This window comes from Marmota monax, unplaced genomic scaffold (assembly GCF_021218885.2).
Source record: "Marmota monax isolate L192 unplaced genomic scaffold, Marmota_monax_Labrador192_F-V1.1 WCK01_AAM20220418_F8-fsc00160, whole genome shotgun sequence".
Classification (NCBI taxonomy): Eukaryota; Metazoa; Chordata; class Mammalia; order Rodentia; family Sciuridae; genus Marmota; species Marmota monax.
In genome coordinates, this window is record NW_026694183.1 from 2,919,350 (window position 1) to 2,936,126 (window position 16,777).

Genomic DNA, 16,777 nt, shown 5'->3' on the forward strand with positions numbered 1-16,777 from the left:
CCTAGCACGTGTGAAGCACTGTGGGTTCGACATAAGAAATAAAAGTATTCTGTCCATCTACAACTTAAAAATAATTTAAAAAGCAAATTAACAGGAGCCAGGCATAGCAACGCATGCCTGTAATCCCAACAGCTCCAGAGGCTGAGGTGGAAGGATCCTAAGTTCAAGGTCAGGGTCAGCAACTCAGCGAGACCCTAAGAAACTTGGCTAGCTCTTGTCTCAAAATTAAAAAAAAAAATTTAAAAAGGGCTGGGGATATGTATCAATGGTACAACTTCCCTGGGTTCAATTTCTGGTAAGAAGAAAAAAAAAAAAAATCGGCAGTTACAACTCTTAGTGCGTCTCTCAATGCCCCCAGCAGAGGGCGCCCAGAACCCCCTTCCCAGTGGAGGTGGGGAACCGAGGCCCACCACCAGCAACCTCCCCAAGCCCATCTGATGGGCTATTTTTACTCGGTGTCACCGGATACCGGTGACCGGAAGGCCATATTCAGTCTGCCCTTCGGTTCCTGAGAGTGACCCTACAGCATCTCCCCGCCTCCTTTTGCACCATTCAGCACTACATACAGCTTAGGTCCCGCTGCATCTTAGAAAGTCTTACAGGGAAAACAAGTGGAGACCCCTGAGCAGACTCTGGCGAGGGGATGGGGCGAACATGTTCTGTGGTTTGCAGCTGCCAAAGGGGCCCCAGGACGGGGCAACCACCAGGACAGTTGCCACCAGGGCATCACCAAGGGTAAGGGTCAGAGATTCAAGGAAATGACCCGAGTCCTCCTGAGGCACTATAACAGACACGCGCCGTTTAGGGATACAGGGAAAGGAAAAGACCTCAAAAAGAAAGGCGGAAACCCAGAGACACTCAGGGACAGAGACACGGAGGCCTAAGAGAACCAGTGAGAAGAGAGCCAGAGAAAAAAATAGAGACAAAGGAAGGCAAAACACAAACACGGACCTCTCGAGAAACAAGGATCAAAATAAAGTCAGAGATCCAGAAAGACAAGAGATCCCCAGACAGAGGTCCTCAGGGGGACAGGTCTCAGAGATAAATGACCCGTAAAGAGATACTCAAAGATACATCCCCAACAGAGACCCAAAGCGATTGACACAAGTAGACCCAGAGACTTAGAGAGACAGAAAGACAGGAAGAGGGAGAGAGAAATATGCGACTCCAAGAGCGAAAAAGAGAAGAGAGAGAGGACACACACAGAGACGCAGAGCACAGCTCCCCAGCGAGAGGGAGACGGGGTGAAGAGAGGCCCAGGACGCCGACAGCGGCGGAGAGAGCGGTGCAGCGGGGCTGGGGGAAGGCGGGCGCCCCGGCAGAGGGCGCCGGGCTGCCCTCCGCCCCGCAGGGGTCACGGCGACCCCTCCCCCGCGCCCTGGCGGGATGGCCGGGCTATTTTTACGCCCGGACACCGGACACCGGGCTGGCGAGGCGGCGGCGGCGGCGGCGGCGGCGGCCGAGGCGGGGCCGCGCCGGGCCGGGCATCGGGGCCACACGTCCGTCCGCGGGTCGCCGGGGCTACGCGCGCCATGGAGCCGCGGTGCCCGCCGCCGTGCGGCTGCTGCGAGCGGGTGGTGCTCAACGTAGCCGGGCTGCGCTTCGAGACGCGGGCGCGCACGCTGGGCCGCTTCCCGGACACGCTGTTGGGGGACCCGGTGCGCCGCAGCCGCTTCTACGACGGTGCGCGCCGCGAGTACTTCTTCGACCGACATCGGCCCAGCTTCGACGCCGTACTCTACTACTACCAGTCGGGTGGGCGGCTGCGGAGGCCGGCGCACGTGCCGCTCGACGTCTTCCTGGAGGAGGTGGCCTTCTACGGGCTGGGCGCGGCGGCGCTGGCGCGCCTGCGTGAGGACGAGGGCTGCCCAGTGCCGCCTGAGCGCCCTCTGCCCCGCCATGCCTTCGCGCGCCAGCTCTGGCTGCTCTTCGAGTTCCCCGAGAGCTCACAGGCCGCGCGCGTGCTGGCCGTCGTGTCTGTGCTTGTCATCCTCGTCTCTATCGTAGTCTTCTGCCTCGAGACGCTGCCCGATTTCCGCGATGACCGCTACGACCCAGGACTAGCTTCAGTGGCCGCAGCTGGCCCGGTGAGGGGCGGGGCCTGGCTGGAAGGGAGGCGGGGCTCAGAAGGACCTGACCAATCAGAAGGCGGGGCAAGGGGCTACGCGCAAGTACAGAGTCTGACCTGTACTCCCACTAAAGGCAGAGTAGGAGGACCTGACGTGTCAGACAGAAGGCCGGTTGGTGTAGTGAGAAACAGGCCAGCAGAGCACAGGGCTCTTGGAGCAGGGGCAAGTGGACAGGAACATGAAAAATCGGAGCTGTAGGATGGAATATGAAAAGCAGTGGGAATGATGGACTGGAGGGGTTCAAGCCAGGCCTGAAGAGAGAGAACGGGACTGAGGATAGAGGAGGAGGGATCAATCACAGAGAAAGTCAGGCTGAGGGTAGTGAGCAAAAGGTCGTACAGAGATCTTGAGCCCTTATTTTCTGAGCTAGGGTTGGGGAGGGCAAGGAAAGTCAGGGCACGAAGGGGCAGAGCACAGGGACCCTTCTCTGCTCTGGAAAATCAAAACTGGGAGGGAGGACTTTGGAAGGAAAGGGTTGCACCCTACTCAAGCATCCTGTCAGGAGTTGCCCTCGGTGACCCGGCAGAGACTACCTTTCCAGCCACCCATGGGTCAGGAGATCAGAAAATTAGCTCTCCATGGATGTTCCCTTGGGTCCTGGGAGGGAGTGTTGGGACAATCGGGTCACTTGGGGCCTTGGGAGAATGACCACTGACCAATCTATAGAAAGTAATTGGATATTTATTCAATGAATAAGACCATTCCCATGTCCCAGCCCTGGCCTGTCCCTTCCTGAACCCTTTCTTTCCTGCAGTTCCCTGCTCGGCTGAATGGCTCCAGCCCCGTGCCAGGAACCACTTCCCGCTTGCCCTTCAACGACCCATTCTTTGTGGTGGAGACGCTGTGCATCTGTTGGTTCTCCTTTGAGCTGCTGGTACGCCTGGTGGCCTGCCCGAGCAAGGCAGTCTTCTTCAAGAACGTGATGAACCTCATCGATTTTGTGGCCATCCTGCCCTACTTTGTGGCACTGGGCACTGAGCTGGCCCGACAGCGGGGTGTGGGTCAACCAGCCATGTCACTGGCCATCCTGCGGGTCATCCGATTGGTGCGTGTCTTCCGCATCTTCAAGCTGTCCCGGCATTCAAAGGGCCTGCAGATCTTGGGCCAGACACTTCGGGCCTCCATGCGTGAGCTGGGCCTCCTCATCTTCTTCCTCTTCATCGGGGTGGTCCTCTTTTCCAGCGCAGTCTACTTTGCTGAAGTTGATCGAGTAGACTCCCATTTCACCAGCATCCCTGAGTCCTTCTGGTGGGCAGTGGTCACCATGACCACAGTTGGCTATGGTGACATGGCACCTGTCACTGTGGGTGGCAAGATAGTGGGTTCTCTGTGTGCCATCGCTGGTGTGCTGACCATTTCCTTGCCTGTACCAGTCATTGTCTCCAACTTCAGCTACTTTTACCACCGGGAGACAGAGGGTGAAGAGGCCGGGATGTACAGCCATGTGGACACACAGCCCTGTGGCACTCTAGAGGGCAAGGCCAATGGGGGCTTGATGGATGGAGAAGTGCCTGAGCTGCCACCTCCACTCTGGGCGCCCCCTGGGAAACACCTGGTCACTGAAGTGTGAGGGACAGTTGAGGTCTGCAGGACCTCACACCTCCTCCAAGGGAAGCAGGGAGGGTAGAAGGGGAAATAGCGGGGGGGGGGGATTGGGTTTAGAAAGATCTAGGTTAAGAGGTAACAAGTGGGGAACGCTGAGTCTTGTTGGGTCTTGAGTTGTGTGGTTTGGTAGCTCCTGTGGGTCCTCAAATAGCCAAGAATGGCAACGGCTGGTGTTGGGCTGAGGGGGAACTCCGCTGGTTTGTACTGCATTGAGTAGTACACAGCTCATGGGGCCTTTTGGGGTAGTGTTGAGATAGGTTTTGTCATATTTGTATATTTTTTATACAAATACATATCATGCTGTGTGTTTCCTAGGTCCACGTTGGGTTGGGTTGGCTGTTGAGTCTGAGTAAGTCTTGTCCAACTGCGTTACACAGGATTTGTGAGCTCCCTAGAGTTGTGCTGGATCAAGTCAGGTAGTCCCCCATGGCACTGTGGAGGTCCATTGTGTGTTCCATGCATGGTGTTGTTGAGTTGTGTTGAGACATGTCGAGAATTGTGTGGCGTTGTATTTCTTCTAGGACCATGTTTTTTTAGGTTCTGTGAACTTGTGAGTCATGTAGAAATACACAGTCAAGTAATAGAATATGAGCTTTCTAGGTCACAGTGGGTTAAGTTGGGTTGGAACCTATGGCTGAGTTCATCTTTTAAGGGTTTTGTCAAGTTGTATCAATAAGGCTGGTTCAGTTGGGTCATAACACTGTTGGAGTCTCACAGGACCATGCTGAGTTTGGTCATTGTGTGAATTCTGTTGGATTGAGTTGGACTATATGTATGGGATCCACAGGGCAATGTTAGGTGGTTTTGCACTTAGTGGGAGCACCAGGACCTAAGGATAACAGCACTTGGCAAGAGTCATGTATCCAGGAGGAAGTGTGGTGTTGTGGATCTGGGCAATGGACTGAACCACTGGCCCAGCGTTACTCCCTGGAGGTGAGGGACTGGGTCTTGAATCCCTGGATTCAGGTGTTCATCAAAAGGGCCTCCAGGTGAACTAGGAAGATGGAGATGCTCTTTCCACTTACCCCACATAGAGTTCATCTTGCCCCAGCTCTGTCTGTCCTCCCTTGTGGTTTAGCATGGAGACACGGAAGTCAGAGCCATTAGGGAAGACAGACAGGGAGAAAGCTGTGTGTACTCTGTTCAGACATAATAAGGGAACAAAAAGGAGGGGAAGACAGACACCCAGAGAGATGGTGGGACAGAAAGAGAGAAAGAAAGAAAGAGAGACCCAGAGGAGGGAAACAGAGACCCATAGAGAGAAGACTCCTTAGGGGAATAGAGACCCAGAGGAAAGGGGACAGGGACCCAGAGAGAAGTACAGAGACCAATAATGGGGCATGGAGACCTGGAGGGGGGTGTCAGACACCCCAAGAGAGAAGGACAGACACCAGAAATGAAGACAGACCACACAGCATCTGAGAAAGAAAGCCCCTCCTTCCCCGCCCCCCCAAAAGGCAGAAAAACTGGTATTCTTGACCCTAAAGAGAGACCCAGTCTCTGTTCTCAGAATCGTAAGAGATCATCCATCTTCCTGCAGCTCAGGAAGACTGTCTGACAGTTGGATGTCTCTGTGTTTTCCAGGAGAGGAACCCAAGGCTCAAAAGGGCAATAGCTTCCCAAGGTCACACAGCACACCAGGGTGGGGGTGCTTGTGGCTGGCTGCTGGGCTTCACATGTTCCCACAGTCCGTGGTGTTCAGGGACTTCCTGAGGCCAGTAGTCTCATGTCTTATAGATGAGGAAACTAAGGCTCAGAAGGTACGCTGTTACCCAAGGTAGCAAAGCCAAACATTTTCTAGAGTCAGAATGAAAGGGCATTTAGAGGAGGAAGAGGAGGATGGTTACAATCGCTAACACATATAGGGCTTCCTATGTGCCAGGCATTGTTCAAGGTATTGTATTAATTTATTAAAACCTATCCAGTGGTTTACAGAGTGTTGCCGTTATTATTTTTAGCTCTTCATTAGCACTCCTTTTTTGAGTCAAATAAACTCTTCCTTCGAGGCACCAGAGGGAAATTGGTTTGAGGACCCACCTCCCTGTGAGCCCATCTAAGCAACTCAGAATATAGCAAAGAAATTCAGTTTGAAACTCCAGATTTAATTAAACTACCTTTTTTTTTGAATATTTTTTTAGTTGTAGTTGGACACAATACCTTTTACTTATTTATTTATTTTTATGTGGTGCTGAGGATTGAACCCAGCTCCTTGCATATTCTAGGCAAGCACTCTAGCGCTGAGCCACAGCCCCAGGCCCTAAACTAACTTTTTTATATAACAAGTGAGAAGATACAGATGGCAGGAAGAGTTTGATAATGGTTGAAAAAAATACCTTTAGGCAGTCATTCTTTTTGAAATGGATAAAAAGTTACATTCAGAGACAGAAATGGAGGCAGACTCCCCTCTTCACAGCAAAAGACAGAGTATTGGGGTGCAGAACCCATCACAGAGACACTCAGGAGACCTGGAGAGAGGACCAATCCCAGCAGAAGAGAGAATTCCAAGGGCAAGAAAGAGGAGGGCAGAGGGCTGGGAAGAGTAAGAGACCGAGAGAGGAGAGAGAGACCCAGAGAAGGGCGGCAGGCTGTTTCCTGGTTCCTCCTCTTTGAACACTCATCCCTGTTACCCTTCAGGGCCTGGAAATTACACAGCGTCCTCTTCTCAGGGAGTGGATTGTGCCTGGATGGGGGGAGTGCGAAGAGGTCAGAGAGGTGACGGGAATGGTGACGTCATTCAGACTGGGAAGTGGCCCTTTCCCCACCTCCAGTAAACAACTGGAGCCGCCCTCTGTGTTGCCTTGGCTGCCATGGGACAGAGAGGGGAACACCCTAATCCGGGGACACCCTTCCTGCCACCTTGCCATGCTATATTTAGGCTGAGGGAGGGGTGCCTGATGACCCCCCCCAAGGCAGGTGTCGGCTTTCTTTCTAAAAATAGCTCAGAGGAGGGGAGCAGAGTCCCAGGATGGAGGTGTGGTAGGGTGCAGGCCCTGCCACCCATAGGGCCGTCCCAGGACTCTCTAGCTCCTACCTCATCTCTTAAGGGCTCTCTCCGAGGCCCTGTCCCTCCCCGGGTTCCCTCCCCTTCTGTTGGGATGTCTGCCCCTCTGTCTTCTCTGCCCAGGTCTTTGTTCCCCATCCCTCGCCCTAGGTCTTTGCCCGCCTCTTTCCCTTAGTTTCTGTCCTTTTCCCTCTATTTCTATGGCTTCTCCTCCCCTCTGCATCTGAATAATTTCAGTTTCTCTAGACAGGTCACCCTGTTCTTAAAACATTTTTGTCCCCGAGTCCTTTAATACCTTGAACTTTTCTTGTCTGAGCTCAGGACAAGACCCTCTCCCCAGTCCCCACCCAGGAAATTCCAGGAGACAGGACTCTGTAGGAGAGCCCCCCACATCCACTGTCTCTGAGGCGTCGGGCCTTATCGCTGCCCAAGCCCAGCTGGTTAATGTCTGGCGGGGAGCTCCTGGGAAAGTGGGGATGAGAGCAGAGGGTGGGAATCTGCCCCCAGATTGACACTGAATTGGCAAAAGACTGCATAGGATCTCAGGCCCATCTCCTGGGTGTGAGGGAGGAGGGCTGGGGCCTGGACCACTGGGTGTAAGAGAGGAGGGCTGGGGCCTGGACCTCTGGATCTGAGGGGGGGGCCTGAAAGAGGAGGCCTGGACCCTGGATCCGAGGGAGGAGAACTGGGTCTAGACACACGAATCTGCGGGAGGAAGGCTGGGATCCCGGACCCTTGGTCTGAGGGAGGAGGGCTGGGGTTGGTACCCCGGGGTCTGGAGCGGGGGCGGGGGCCTGGTCTCCCGGGTCTGAGGGAGGAGGGGCTGGGCCCCGACTCCTGGGACCGCGGTGCGGGGGCTGCGCGAGCCAGGCCGGGCTTCCGAGGTCCCGGCACGCGCGTGCAAGGCGGGATCCCCCGCCCCTCCTCCGCCGTCGGGCGCCGCCCCGCCCCCGCCCCCGCCCCAGGCCCTCCCGAGCGCGAGCCGCGCGGAGCCGGCGGGCCAGCGGGCGTCCCTGCAGCCAGCGAGCCGGAGGAGGAGCCGCCGCCGCGCCAGGGGCAGCCGGGGAGCAGAGGAGGGCGCCCCAGGTAAGAGCCTCGCGCCTCCTCCTCCGGGATTCCGGCGTCCCGGTCGCCCTGCCCTCGGGTAGGGAGGGGCGGGGGCGGGGCCGGGAGGGCGGGGCTTGTCGGAGGAAACTGAGGCAGGAGGAAAGTGTCCCAGACGCGGAGCTGGTTGCCCCAGTCGCGACTCGGTCCGCGTCCCCAGCCCGAATCTCCTGGGGGAAGAGACAGGGAGTTCGCACTTTTTTGTACCCGGAGGTTCTAAACTCTAGAACTCCGGGGTTGGAGGAGGTGGCAGGCTGGGGCTTAGGAGGCGCCTGGACTCCTTGGTCCGAAGGAGGCAGCTGGGGACCAGGACGCTTAGTCTGAGGGTGGAGACAGCTGGGGACACACTCCCGGTCCTGGTTGGATCAACCTGCGCTCTTTTTCACACCCCAACCTTCCCATCTCCCCGTCTCCCAGCCAGGGCAGGCAGCCACTCCAGGTATGTGCAGTAGAAGTCTTGGGCGGGCCCTGGCCTGTCCTGTGAGGAGGGAACATTCCAGGAAGCAGCCTCTCGGGGACCCAGGGCTTCTTGAGTGTGGGCCCTCAGGACCTGGGTGTCCAGGCCAGGCCAGCCCCGCCCCCGCCCTGTCTGGGAGATGAATGGGAGGAGGGGAGATGTAATCTTTTCCAGTCTCCTTCATCTGCAGCCTCTCCCCTCCCCTCTTCTCCCCCATCTGCTTCCCATCCTGCCAGAAGCCATCACCTGGGCAGGGAGGGGGGCTCTGGGAAGGGGCCTGGCGTTCACTGTCTGGGAAGGGGGTGCTCAGGGGCTCAAGCCCCTCCCCCACCTGCCTATATAATCTGTCTGTCCCCTTCTTCCCCCAGGTGGTTGCCCCCTCCCTCTCCTGAGATGTCAGGAAGGAGGGGGCCACCTGTGTCCTCCACAGGGTCCCCCAACCCCGGAGCTTCAAGGTGGAGGAGGTGGTGACAGGTCTGGCAAACACCTGCTGCTTCCCAGATTTCTCCAGGCTTCCAGAATGTTGTAGACAAACAGCTATAACCACACCTCACCAGCCTCTCCCAGCCCAGGGTCAGTTTCATACATGAGATGGGAAGTTAGTGGTAATTTGGGGCTGAAAATGGGACTCCCTAGGATTCCAAATTCCAGGTTTCAAAGCTTTGGACTGTCCTCTAAGCCATAGGACTTAAGATTCCTGGGGGTTTTAGAGGCAGGAGGGCCAAGTGGAGTTGCTCAGAGTTCAAACCCCACCTCTGCCATTGCTGGCTGTGAGACCTGGTGCAAGTCAATAACTTCTCTGAGCCTGCATTTCCCCATTTGTTTGGCTATGAAGTAAAAGTAATTGAATAATTATTATTAATTTACAAGTTGGGGGTTACCCAAGTCTGAGAACATAGGGTCCCCCTAGGGCTTTCCCAGTTCTAGTATATAATCCCCCTGTGGTTCCCACTTCCACTCCTTGGAGGTCTCTACCTCTTCTCTAACCCCAGCCTCCCTCTCTCTGTCCTCAGGTGCCCGAGAGATGCTCCCCCACCCCTCCTACTCCCTCCCCATCCTCCTGCTCTTCTTCCTCCCCAGTGTCCCAGTGGAGCTCCACCCTCCACCCTCAACACTGCCCCCATTTCTGGCCCCTGAGTGGGACCTTCTGTCCCCCCGAGTAGCCCTGTCCAGGGTTGCCCCTGCTGGACCCCCTCTGCTCTTCCTACTGGAGGCTGGGGCCTTTGGGGAGCCAGCGGGTGCCCCAGCCAACCGCAGTCGGCGTGGGGTGAGCGAGAAGGCACCAGCAAGTCGCCGGGGTGAGCTGGCTGTTTGTGACGCAGTGAGCGGCTGGGTGACTGACCGTCGGACAGCTGTGGACTTACGTGGGCGAGAGGTGGAGGTGCTAGGTGAGGTGCCTGCAGCTGGTGGCAGCCCCCTGCGGCAGTACTTCTTCGAGACACGTTGCAAGGCTGATGGTGCTGGGGAAGATGGTCCTGGTGCAGGTGGAGGAAGCTGCCGGGGCGTGGACCGGAAGCACTGGGTGTCCGAGTGCAAGGCCAAGCAGTCTTACGTGCGGGCATTGACTTCTGATGCCCAGGGCCGTGTGGGCTGGCGATGGATACGAATTGACACTGCCTGCGTCTGCACACTACTCAGCCGGAATGGCCGGGCATAAGGCCCATGCCCAGGAACTGATCAGGCAAAGAAGAGATCTGGATGCTCAGGGACTTCAAGGATGGCCTGGCTGCTCTAAGGGCCTCAGTTTGGGAACTTAAGTGATCACAAAATCAAAGCTCTCTAATTTTAAGATCTCAATCCATGCAGGATGTACAACTAAAGCAAATGGGGTTTCAAAGGATGAATAGGAGTTCTTCTGAAGGAGCTTGAAGGGTAATCATGGAAATAACAATAATAGCCAATATTTACTGAGTGCTTACTGTTTAATCAGCCCCAATACATTACTGCTCAGATTGGTTCTCATGGATTTGACCATCAGAGGCCCTTGTTTTGTTTTTTTTTTTTTTTAATAACTTTATTTTCATGTGGTGCTCAGGATAGAACCCAGTGGCTCACATGTGCTAGGTGCTCTACCACTGATCCACAACCCCAACCAGAGGCCCTTGGTTTTAAGTTGCTGACCTCTCAAGCTCAGAGGACATTGCCTTACCCACTCTGGAGAGAGGGACAAGGAAGGAATGTGTCAAGAAGTGGGTGGTGGCTGAGTAGAAACTGGAACATGCAAGCAACTAGCCAGAGGACCTTGAGAAACATGGTCTATGGAAGGTTTTTAATTATCTGGGAGCATACTTTCAAATGAGAACTCCTTCTTGGTCAGAGGGCAAATGTTGGCTTAAAAAAGGTATTCTGTTTTGAGGTAGTAGGCCAGCTGTCCATCACAGTGGGAGCACACACAGGGTTGTATCATAAGAGGAACTATCAGGATGATGCGGGATCCTTCAACCCTGGCTGGGGAGTTGGATTCAGGTTTCTAGCTCCACTTTCCTGCACCAACCTCTACCCCACACTGGAAATGGAATATGTCTTAAAGTTGTCTAGCTTGAGTAGGCTCTGACAGTTGGCCTGCCCTCACCTGGGATAAGGGCTCAGTGGACACTGATAGGCTTTGAGTAGGACCAGGAAAATCCAACAGTGTCTTTGAGGTCTGGATGGCATGCGGGGGGCGGTGGCAATGGACCCTGGGCCAGGCTGCAGAAGGTAGCCTCAGTTTTCCCTGTCTGAAGATAGAGCTGGTGGATGAAATGATGGGGGCCGAGGAGGCAGAAGCCTTGACCAATAGCTCTTTATAGTGAGAAGGTGACAAGGGAAGTCCCCACACTCTCAAAATGTCCATGTATTACCACTGCATTGTCCCACACCTGTGTACATGTGTAGGCACTCACATGCATGCGCACGCGCGCACACACACACACACACAAATTAGGTCCAGCTTTGTGCTAAGGACCTAGATAGCCCTGCCCCCCTCCATGGCCTGAGACTGGCCCCTGGACAGGACAGGGTTTGCTGCCTCTGTTTCTACATCTCCTTGATTCCACTCTTTTTTTTGTCACCTCCCTCTGTCTCTCTAATTTCCTGTGTCTCTAGTCTCTTAGTAGCACATGCTTTCCCACCCCCCTTTTCCCCCTCAAGTATTTCCCTGTGGATTTCTCTTGGGGTCTCTGCTCTTCGCTCCCTCCTCCTATACCCAGGTGGAAGTTTTCAGCCAAATCAAAGGCAGGCAGGATGGCTGGCGGCGCCGCTGCTCCTTCAGCACACATGGGTGGAGGGGAGCGACCCGGCGGTCTGGAATTCGTTACTCCGAGGTGGGCAGGCCTGGCAGAGGGGGAGGCAGCTGGAGGGTTTGAACCCTATAGGAAAGAGGGTATTTCTGAAGGATTCCTTGATGTGCTAAGAGGTCTCTCTTTCCTCCTGCCTCTCTGGAGTCTGCTTCTGGGCGTCTGCCTCCCTTCTCCCCCTCCGAAACTCTCCGATCTCCTTCTCCCCCCCCCCCAGCCCCTGCCACCCTACCCTCGTTCGGCCCCCCCCTCCCCTTCCCTCTCCCCCAGTCTCCACACCCTCCCCGTGTATCTGTTTCTATGCCCCTATTTGGGGCCCTGTCCACCTTTCTCAAAGTCTCTGTCTCTATCCGGAGTGTCTCCATCGATCCAGGAGCCGGCTGGTCCTTCATTGGCTGGGTTCAGGGTGGGCGGATTCTGTCACCTGGCAACAGCAACAACAAGCCAGCTCCAGCTAGGCCGCCGGCTGGGGGGTGGGACCATGGCGGGTAGGACCCTAGCCCTGCGCTATGGCCCCCCGTGGTCTCCCATTTCTGGAACCGAGGTGCCTGGATCCTGGCCGGATTGGCATCTAACCATCAGTGGCGTTGCCCACCACATTATCCCCTCCGCGTCCTTTCCCCCGCCCACTGTACAGGTGAGAGGACCATAGACAGGGCTTAATGATACAGAAACCTGGGTGCTGAGAGAAAAGCGGATTGGGGGTTTGGACCCCTGGCTGTCGGAGGAGGGTCCTGGAGTCCTGGGCCTGAGAGAGAAGGGGTCCGGGAACCTGGATGCTGAAGGAACTGGGACAGGGGGCAGGGCGGACTCCTGAGTCTTTTGGGCTCATTTGCTGCGCCTTCTCTTCAGTCCACGGTCGCTGAGCCCCTACCCCCCGCCGCAAGGCATCATTTACACATCTGGGATTTCGACGAAGTCATCAGCAGATGGGAGACGACCTACGGTTCTGCCCACGTGCCCAAAAGCCTGGGTGGGCCCTACGCTCAGCCCAAAGCCCCAGAGCCTGCGGACCCCACGCGGACAGTAGGGATTAAGACCTTAGGAGAAAAAGTAAGGTTCTGGGATTCCGGAGTCCATAGGAGGATAGGGTTGGGGACCGCAATGGAGTCCTCTGTCCTCACCTTGGTTCTCTGGGTCACCTTCGTGCAGCTCACACACCGAGGCTGGCGCCTCCCCTTGATCACAAAACACCACAGCAGCGAGACCAAGGCACAGTACAGGGGTTGGCCCAGCCAGGACCGGCGCGTCGTCTCCTACGTCGGGCCCCAGCCCTCGGAGCTGGCAGACCACCATCGCGGGGGCCCTTCCCAGGTAGCGTAGTGGCACCGTGCTGGTGCTACCACGCAGAGTTTGGAGCCCCTGGGGCAGGGTCGGAGGGGCTCTGAGGTTAGGGAGCAGGCTAGGGAATCCTGGGGCTGAGCCAAAAGGAATTTTGCTTTTCCGGCGTGGTTAAAGGATGTAGAGCCGAAAACGGGATACAGAGGCTGGGGCGGGGCTGGGGCCTTTTGAGGCGGAGCCTAAAGGAGGTAGGGACGGCGAGGCTGGTGCAGAGCTAAATAGAAGCCTTAGGCTGGTGGGATCGGACCAGGTGGCTCTCCGTCCCTGGGGACGAGACTGGAGTATTCTGAGACCGGGTAGGGATGGGAGGTGAGATTCGGTTTAGCTGGCGAGGAAAAGGTAAAGTGCAATTGTTGCCTAAAATGCTGCTGAGTTCCAGTAACAGAACCAAAAATGTTTGGTAGTGGAAGGTATGTTTTACTTTTTTGTGGCTGCGGGTTTGGATTTAAATTCCTTGACTAGTAAGAAGTGTTTGGATTGGAGCAGGAGGGCTCATAAAGGTTCTGAATTAAGGAGCGAAGCTAAAGTAGTCTGGTGTGGGATTGGTCGGGAGGAATTCTGATCTAGGGCACAGTAGTAGGGCCTGGTCCAGCAGGGTTGTTGAGACGGAAGAGCCTGTACCCCGGGCTTGGAACCGGGTACTTGGCATCTTTCTCGCCCATCCCCCACCCAATCGCCCTCAGGCCCTAATTCCCTGGACCAAGAGCTCTGAGCTGGCTGGCCGGCCTTTCACAATATCCGACCAGGGAGTCCTGGACCACAATCAGCTCTATCTGACCACCTCTGCCCGAGACTTCCGCTTCTACACAAAGTGAGCCCACGTCCTTGCTAGGCACCACCTTGCAGCACATCCCCGTAGATGCCGGTGGGAGCCCAGTCCTCTTTTCTAACTCAACCTTCAACTCTTGCACACGCAAGAACCGAAGTTTGGACCCTAGCCTCTACCCCCATCAGCATCTAGGTGTTCTTAACTTGGTAGGTTGGGAAGCCTGCAGACAGGGCTTTGGATTTGGGGGCGGGGTCCTGATGGCTTAGGGTGGAGCTTCTTTTGGTATTTGAGCCCCCAGATATTCCTTCCCAAGGATGAGAAAACACCAATTTCCAGGCCCTTAAGTACCTCAATGACCCAGGAATCCGGATTCCATGTCTCCGGGTCCCCTTCCTAAAGCTTCTACAAACGTGTCCCTCCCTCGAAAAGCAGAAAGTTCAGGTCTGCGGTCTCCTTTGGATCAGAGGTTTGAAGCTCAGCCTGGTCCCAAGGATGAAGCCCTCCCCATGCTGCCTCCCTCCCACAGGAAGGAGCTGTCCGGATACCCCTGCAAAGACACGCTGACCTACTGGAAGTTCCAGATGCCTCAGGTCCAGGGCCACGGCTCGCAGCGGACACAGTTTTCTCGCTTCTCACTGCCGCCCGGACCACCGCGGGCCCGCTTGCCCCACGTGCGCCCGGGGACTCCAGCCGTGCCGCACCGCGGGGCCCTGACTCTGGCTCAGGAGTCCTATAGCCCCCCGGCGCACCCACTTCACCGGCTTGACCGCTTCTGCCCAGTGGAGGCGCCTTGGGGTGGCCCCCACTGGAAGCCCTTGCCGGGCATCTACAGCGTGCCTAAAGCCTACCGCACCGAGAACTCTCGCTATGGCAGTTTGAAGCCAGAGTTAGTCTGAGCTGGCCGGGCCAGTCCCGCCCCCGAACCCACCTGCTAAACTGTGAGGAGGAGCCAAGCTTAGGAGCCCCACCCATTATGTGGGGCCGAGCCAGATACGCCCATCGAATTTTTTGATGTGGGCCGGGCTAACTCTAGACACGCCCACTCCTTTTTGGACCCCAGGAAACTTGTATTGAAGCTGAGCAAAAGGGACAAGTCCTCTGCAGAAGAGGGGGCGGGTCCTAATGTAGTCGATGAGTTAAATAACCTAAATCACACTCATTTCTGGGGCCTTAATCTCTGAGAATGTGGGTGTGGGGGAGATGCTCTGGCTGAATCTCTTGTGCGGCATCGGGAGGAGAGCGAGACCCCACTCAGCACAGAAATTTAGAAGCCCTCTTTGCATAGAATCTAATACTGAAGCCCCCCAACCCACTCCTGTTGGACTCTACCAGGGGAACCGTGTCTTTCAGCCTGTCCCAGTGCAGCAGAGTTGTGGCTTCAGCCAAGAACCTCTGGCTTAGAGTCTACAGCCTTCCTCCTGTGATGGGCCCAGGGATTTTTTTTTTTTTTTTTTGGGGGGGGGGGGCGGGGAATTAAACTTAGGGGCATCCAACCACTGAGCCACATTCCCAGCCCTGTTTTGTATTTTACTTAGAGACAGGGTCACACTGAGTCCTTAGCGCCTCACTTTTGCTGAGGCTGGTGATTCTCCTGCCTCAGCCTAAAGAGCCCCCTGGATTAACAGGCATGCACAACCTCACCCAGCTGGCCCAGGAACTCTAGTATCCCACTTCCTGTGCTTCCAACAGGGACTAGGCTCAGGTCTGAGTCTGTGCCTTCACCATCACTGTGCTGACTCACCCCTGCAACACCAAGTCACCAAGGGGAGGAGCAGAGCACTCCTGTGCTTCCCTGACCTTGTCTGTCTCTCGCCCCCAGGGGGATTAGTGTCCAGGTTACCCCAGCTTGCTGCCACTGCTTAGTGGCCTTGCCGCCCCCACAACCTACAGGTATAAAGCCAGGTAGAGGAAGTAGGGGAGGCATCAAGAATGGAGATGCTCCAGGTAAGACTGTAGGGCCCTTGGGCACCTCCCAACTCTACCCAGGCCACAGTTGGCATAGAGGGAGTCTTGTGACCTGTGAAGGAAGCCTCTTTCTAGCAGGGTGACAACCAGCAGGCTTCCTGCAGGAGGGAAGTGGGTGGAGCACACCTGAGGGTAGGTATCTTAACAACTGGGGCATCTGGGGTCCCTTGGGATGTGGGGTGGACCCTGAAGGCCTGTGTCAGGGATAGAGGATCAAAGCAGAGAATGTTCTGAATGGAGATACTGGGCAGGACCCCTGGTCCTGAATGTGTGTATTCAGGAGACTGGAGGGCAAGGACTGAGGTCTCAGGCTGGGCCTGAGGCACTGGCCTTGTCCCAGGGGTTGCTGCTGTGGCTGCTGCTGAGCATGAGTGGGGTGTGGGCCTCTAGGGGTCCACTTCGGCCATTGTGTCGGCCTATCAACGCCACCCTGGCTGCTGAGCACGAGGCCTGCCCAGTCTGCATCACCTTCACCACCAGCATCTGTGCTGGCTACTGCCCCAGCATGGTGAGCTACCCAGCAGGCAGGACAGCACTTCTGGCCTGAGGAGGGGGCTGTCACTTCAGTTGCACACCCACACAAGATGGGAGGTGGCAGCAGGGTGGATGGATGGTCTGGCATCTGGGGCAGGTGGATGGGAGTTAGTGCTGGGTGTGTGGAAAGGTGGTGGGTGATTTCATGGTCATCTGAGACCAGGACTTGATGCCAAGCAGATGCTCATTGCCGCCCACATCCTGCCCCCAGGTTCGGGTACTGCCAGCTGCCTTGCCGCCTGTGCCCCAGCCAGTGTGCACCTACCGTGAGCTGCGCTTCTCCTCCATCCGGCTCCCCGGCTGCCCGCCTGGTGTGGACCCCATAGTTTCCTTCCCAGTGGCCCTCAGCTGCCACTGTGGGCCCTGTCGCCTCAGCAGTTCTGACTGCGGGGGTCCCAGAGCTCAACCCTTGGCCTGTGACCTCCCCCACCTTCCAGGCCTCCTCTTCCTCTAAGGGCCTCCCCTCCCAACTCACTGCCCACCCCAGCTTCTGGAGCCCACCCGTGCTCCAGTCCTCCCCTCTCAATAAAGGCTTCTCAATCTGCACTCCGTAGGTGTCCTTCTGTGGGCTCAGGGCGGCACACACACAGCACACCT

General features: G+C 56.3%; 4 protein-coding genes across 6 annotated transcripts; all 4 read left to right on the plus strand.

The window, feature by feature from the left end:
* Positions 1–1,517: 1,517 nt before the first annotated feature.
* Kcna7 (potassium voltage-gated channel subfamily A member 7) lies at positions 1,518–3,734 on the plus strand. Its single transcript, XM_046466296.2, has 2 exons — positions 1,518–2,087; positions 2,884–3,734. The coding sequence occupies exons 1-2, from the start codon at positions 1,533–1,535 to the stop codon at positions 3,697–3,699; spliced, it is 1,371 nt and encodes a 456-aa protein (XP_046322252.1). The 5' UTR covers positions 1,518–1,532; the 3' UTR covers positions 3,700–3,734.
* A 4,004-nt stretch (positions 3,735–7,738) lies between these two features.
* Ntf4 (neurotrophin 4) lies at positions 7,739–10,273 on the plus strand. Of its 2 annotated transcripts, none has more exons than XM_046466330.2 (3): positions 7,739–7,821; positions 8,665–8,869; positions 9,310–10,273. In XM_046466330.2, the coding sequence occupies exon 3, from the start codon at positions 9,321–9,323 to the stop codon at positions 9,951–9,953; it is 633 nt and encodes a 210-aa protein (XP_046322286.1). In that variant the 5' UTR covers positions 7,739–7,821; positions 8,665–8,869; positions 9,310–9,320; the 3' UTR covers positions 9,954–10,273. The 2 variants fall into 2 exon arrangements, with proteins under 2 accessions (XP_046322286.1, XP_046322287.1); XM_046466331.2 differs by lacking the exon at positions 7,739–7,821 and adding an exon at positions 7,945–8,278.
* A 1,734-nt stretch (positions 10,274–12,007) lies between these two features.
* On the plus strand, positions 12,008–15,129 carry Saxo3 (stabilizer of axonemal microtubules 3). Of its 2 annotated transcripts, XM_046466329.2 has the most exons (5): positions 12,008–12,208; positions 12,424–12,624; positions 12,724–12,885; positions 13,596–13,723; positions 14,208–15,129. In XM_046466329.2, the coding sequence occupies exons 1-5, from the start codon at positions 12,053–12,055 to the stop codon at positions 14,575–14,577; spliced, it is 1,017 nt and encodes a 338-aa protein (XP_046322285.1). In that variant the 5' UTR covers positions 12,008–12,052; the 3' UTR covers positions 14,578–15,129. The 2 variants fall into 2 exon arrangements, with proteins under 2 accessions (XP_046322285.1, XP_058442050.1); XM_058586067.1 differs by having other exon boundaries at positions 12,424–12,885.
* A 35-nt stretch (positions 15,130–15,164) lies between these two features.
* Lhb (luteinizing hormone subunit beta) lies at positions 15,165–16,719 on the plus strand. The gene is made up of 2 exons (XM_046466315.2): positions 15,165–16,154; positions 16,392–16,719. Exons 1-2 carry the CDS (start codon positions 16,014–16,016, stop codon positions 16,632–16,634), a joined length of 384 nt encoding a protein of 127 aa, XP_046322271.1. The 5' UTR covers positions 15,165–16,013; the 3' UTR covers positions 16,635–16,719.
* The last annotated feature ends 58 nt before the right edge of the window (positions 16,720–16,777 follow it).